The sequence below is a fragment of the Octopus bimaculoides genome, chromosome 17 (assembly GCF_001194135.2).
Source record: "Octopus bimaculoides isolate UCB-OBI-ISO-001 chromosome 17, ASM119413v2, whole genome shotgun sequence".
Lineage (NCBI taxonomy): Eukaryota > Metazoa > Mollusca > Cephalopoda > Octopoda > Octopodidae > Octopus > Octopus bimaculoides.
In genome coordinates this window covers 6834410-6838923 of record NC_068997.1, presented here as the reverse complement: position 1 = coordinate 6838923, position 4514 = coordinate 6834410, and the positions used below count along the sequence as shown (strand labels likewise).

Sequence of the window (4514 nt, the reverse complement as noted above, 5' to 3'; positions counted from 1 at the left end):
TTTATTGTTTATTGTTATTGTTGTTGCTGTTGTTAGTTAGCCCTCAGACGTATCAACAATATGAATTTATCTTTTTTCAAATTTTTTAATTTTTTTATTTAGGCATATTGTTGATACGTCTGAGGGCTAACTAACAACAGCAACAACAAATGTTTCCAAAGTGTATATTAAATATTGGTTCCAAATTTTGGCGCAAGGCCAGCAATTTCGGGGGTGGGGTGGCTAAATCGATTACCTTGACCACAGTACTCAACTGGTACTTATTTTATCGACCCCGATAGAATGAAAGGTAGAGTCAACCCCGACGGAATTTGAACTCAGAACATAAAGACGGGTGAAATGCCGCTAAGCATTTTGAACTCAGGGCGCTCTACCGTTTCTGTCAACCTCGATCTCGATTTCGGATACGAATACAGACCGCAAAAGCGTAACCCATCAATCCTTTCCGATTACAACGGTCGTTTCTAACTGAAGTACAAGGCTAGAAATTCGAGATACTCAATAACATGAAAACTCTAAAGTCAAGTGGTTCCGGTTCCTCACTCTGAGAAAGGAGAGTGCTCTTTAAGGCATCCAGAGATTCAGCAAGAATAAATGCGTCATGTGCAAAATATAGGTCTGCATTCCTAATTTCACCAATGAGTAGATCACAGCTCGATCGAGCCACCATTCGGCCAAATATCAAATCCACGAAACAGAGAGGTGGGGGGAGGGGCAAGACAAAACCCTGACAGACCCCCAGATCTAATTGGGAAGAAGTCAGATGCTGTGCTCCCCTAGATGAACTGCACTGACTGTTCCGGTGTACAAAGGACATCATCGACCCAATCAGATGAGAGGAGGATTTACTTCGCAGCATCAGAATCCTCCAAAGCACATCTATGTCCACCGAATCAAATGCCTTACCGTGTTCTCTTCACTGAGGATCCGAATTCGAATGGGTTGATGGCTTGTGTTGGCTCGACCACATGCCACATAGTCCCAGCAGATGAGGAAGTATCTTGCGGAGATGGGGACTGACTGGTATTTATATCCCAGGGCCCCAATAATTACAGGTATGAAACTGAACTTGTAATCTGGATAGAATAACTGCAGATTTCTCATTAGTTCAGCATAGGTGTTTTCTTTTTCACTGATCTTCAGCTTTATATTAACATCCGCTGGACAGTCAATTTTCACAACTGTGCACATTATTTTCTCTCAGTTACACTTCCTATTCTGTCTCTCATATTCACATAGTACCTGGACCTCACATTTCTTTCTTCCCCCCTCTCTCTCTCTCTCTCTCTCTCTCTCTCTCTCTCTCTCTCTCTCTCTCTCTCTCTCTCTCTCTCTCTCTCTCTCTCTCTCTCTCTCTCTCCAGCTCATGTATTCACTTCTTCATCTACACACCTGCCCCTCTTCCGCTATCATAGTTTCTAATTCCTCCAGTCTAAACCTAGCTCAGTTAATGATGATGATGATGATGATGATGATGATGAAAGATTTATATTTCTCATTAAGAGTTAATCAAATTACGTCCAGTTCTCTAAGCTTTTGGTCTGGATATAAAGCCTGTTGGAAGTTACAGTTCTTCGCTGGAATAAAGAAGTGAATCAGTCAGAAATGAGTAATTAGAATAATTTTAAACATTAAAATTCCTACCTTTAAATGTCGAACTTAGAAATATTCGAACGATGGAACTTGGTAAGGTTGGTAGGTTGTCTAGTCTTCCGCTTAATATACTTTTTAAATTTCCTTTTTCTGTTGGAGAGATTTCTTCTACTGTAATGAGACACCGGCATTTCAATAGAGAACAGAGCTTTCGGAATAAATAAATAAATATATCAATGAATGTTTAAATTGCATACCAATATCTCTGGGAGGAAGGTTTACCTGTCAGGTTTCTATTTTCATTGGTAGACGAAACAATCCCTGTGGATCTCGCCATGTTTATGTTCGGTTCGATACTGAGAACAAAAATGTCCATCTAATATGATGGGACAAGTACAACATGAAAATATTTTCAGATAAGAATATGAAGAAAACATTCCAAGCAATAAACCCACGGAAAGCCGTTTCAAATGCATTGTAAACTAAGAGCGTCCATCTCTTGAGATAATTTTATGCATTAGGCTCGATCCAATCTGCAAGACATTTGTTATAAGTGCTGTTTAGTTCTCAACAATGACAATCTTGTACAGAATCGGTCAGCTTAAAGAGATATAATGTAAATTTACATATCGATTTAAGAAGTGGTGAGGTCGATTAATTTTAGATATATCACTGCTCTGCCCGCTTAATCCAGACGATGCGGTTCTGTAACATTCATTCGCGCTCTCTCCATCTTTCCTTTTCGTCACCGTTTATCGGTTATGGACAAGGTGTCGCTGGTCTTTGTTATTCCGATGTATTATTTCACTTGTGATGAGCGGTGTAGACTGAAGAATGCCATGGGGATTTAATATATAAACCTATTCTATTTCAATCAGAAAGCTGCATTAAAAGACATTTGTAAGTAAAAATTTACCTGGATTAGCTGTTTCGTGGAGTGAAACCCCAGCTTCATTTTTCCTGCAATAAATATGTTCAGATATTCCTTGAGCAAGAACAAAATGAGTGACACTACATTATTTAAATTTTTAATTAAAATAAAGCTAATGTGCAAATCACCGAATAAACGTATTCTTTGCCAACCAATAAATCACCTTAAGATTTCCCACCCGAGCATATGACACAAAACTCGTAAAGTTCAAATATTTAAAAAAAATAAATGGCTTTAAGTTCCTGAGTTAGAATTTTGGAATAATAACGTTAAGGAACAGCCAAAAGACAGACTTATGTAAGGCGTTTATAAAAACATGGTTCTGCATAGTTGTGAAAACTGAAGAATCTTAACATTTTAAAAGGAAAGAGATAAAAAAGTTTAGTTTGAGTCCATGCTATCAAATAAAGCACAAAATCCGCAAGGGCGAGCATGTTTTGTGAATAGAGAAAGTATTAGATGAAAAAGGATGGTAAGTTGAGTGTGAAAGGCAGGCCTGAGATGATGTGATCTGATCAAACGTCATTGATAAAAAGAGTCAAATTCAAAAAATATTATGCAGCAGACTATTGCTGCATTGTTGTTGGCACTGCGTCGCTTACGACGTTGAGGGTTCCAGTCGATCCGATCAACGGAACAGCCTGCTCGTGAAATTAACGTACAAGTGCCTGAGCACTCCACAGACACGTGTACCCTTAATATAGTTCTCGGGGATATTCAGCGTGACACAGCTGACCCTTTGAAATACAGGTACAACAGAGACAGAAAGTAAGAGTGAGAGAAAGTTGTGGTAGAAGAGTGCAGCAGGGTTCGCCACCATCCCCTGCCGGAGCCTTAGGTGTTTTCGCTCAATAAACACTCACAACGAAACCGCGATCCTATGACCGCGAGTCCGCTGCCCTAACCACTGGGCCATTGCGCCTCCACTGTTGCATTGTATAGCATAGAAATATAGAGGTAGAAACGAAAATACTGAGGATGCCATACATACAAATCCCACCTTCATATTTATAAATCAGGAAATTACTTATCCATAATTTACAAGTTATCTCTGCATCATACTAACATTCATTATTAGATCAAATGAAAATAAACACGTACATTTCTACAAGCTTCATTGAAACCATGTTCTGTTGGGCAAAGATAGGATTAACATGACAGAGTATTGCGATGATGAAAATCAGAATAGATATAAAGTTCAACGTGAAGATTCAGTAAAACAACCATAGTATGCTGAGTAAAACACGTTTGTTGAAGAAAGCGATGAGAAATGTGGAATGATGCTAAAAGAATTTCTTGTTTGCTATATTTAAAATGCCGACTTACAGTATTTTGCCAGACTCTTCTTTATCAACACGGTTTGTGTGTCTCTTACTTCTCACTGCAGGTATTTTCTTTGTTTCTCCTTCCCTATTTTAAAAGTAGCCAAATAATATCATGCTGATGAAGATCACAAGCCGAAACAGCTGTAATTAGTTCTTAGAAGAAAATTACAGTCACAGAAAAACTAATTTTATTTTTAAGCAAGTTGTCTGTGGTTCAGAAAGTAACTTTTCGCAAAATTACAGATACTCAAAGTTTTATTTGTTAAATAATCTATTGACACAAAATTCAACAGGATATCAAATAAGACTGGTAATTGATGACCCCACCCCTACAAGTATTACATGGATCAGTTTCGAAGCTTGAATTATAAAATTCCTTCTGAATTATCCTTGGACTATTAAATACAGTTTCGTTAAAATTTCCTTCGACTGGCATCTAATGTTTATCTTGTCTGAGGGACATTTTGTATGCAATTGATTTAATATTAAATAATGCATTTTATCTCCTTGACTACACTTAGATAATCATATTTCGAAAATGGAACATCTAAATCAGTGGTTCCCAACCCTTTTGTTTAAATGAATTTTCCCACGGCCCCCTTTTAATATGCCTATCCTTATGTATATGCGGGTGTATATATATATATATATATATATATATATAT

General features: G+C 37.7%; 1 protein-coding gene across 1 annotated transcript in view; it reads right to left on the bottom strand.

Moving 5' to 3' along the window:
* LOC106872487 (NACHT and WD repeat domain-containing protein 2) overlaps nt 1–4514 on the bottom strand; it is a 19782-nt gene that overhangs the window by 13994 nt on the left and 1274 nt on the right. The window contains exons 3-6 of the mRNA XM_052974119.1: nt 3851–3934; nt 2510–2553; nt 1645–1764; nt 1519–1577 (exon numbers count right to left, since the gene is read on the bottom strand). Coding sequence (XP_052830079.1) covers nt 1519–1577; nt 1645–1764; nt 2510–2553; nt 3851–3934 — 307 coding nt within the window. The remainder of the gene's footprint in view (nt 1–1518; nt 1578–1644; nt 1765–2509; nt 2554–3850; nt 3935–4514) is intronic.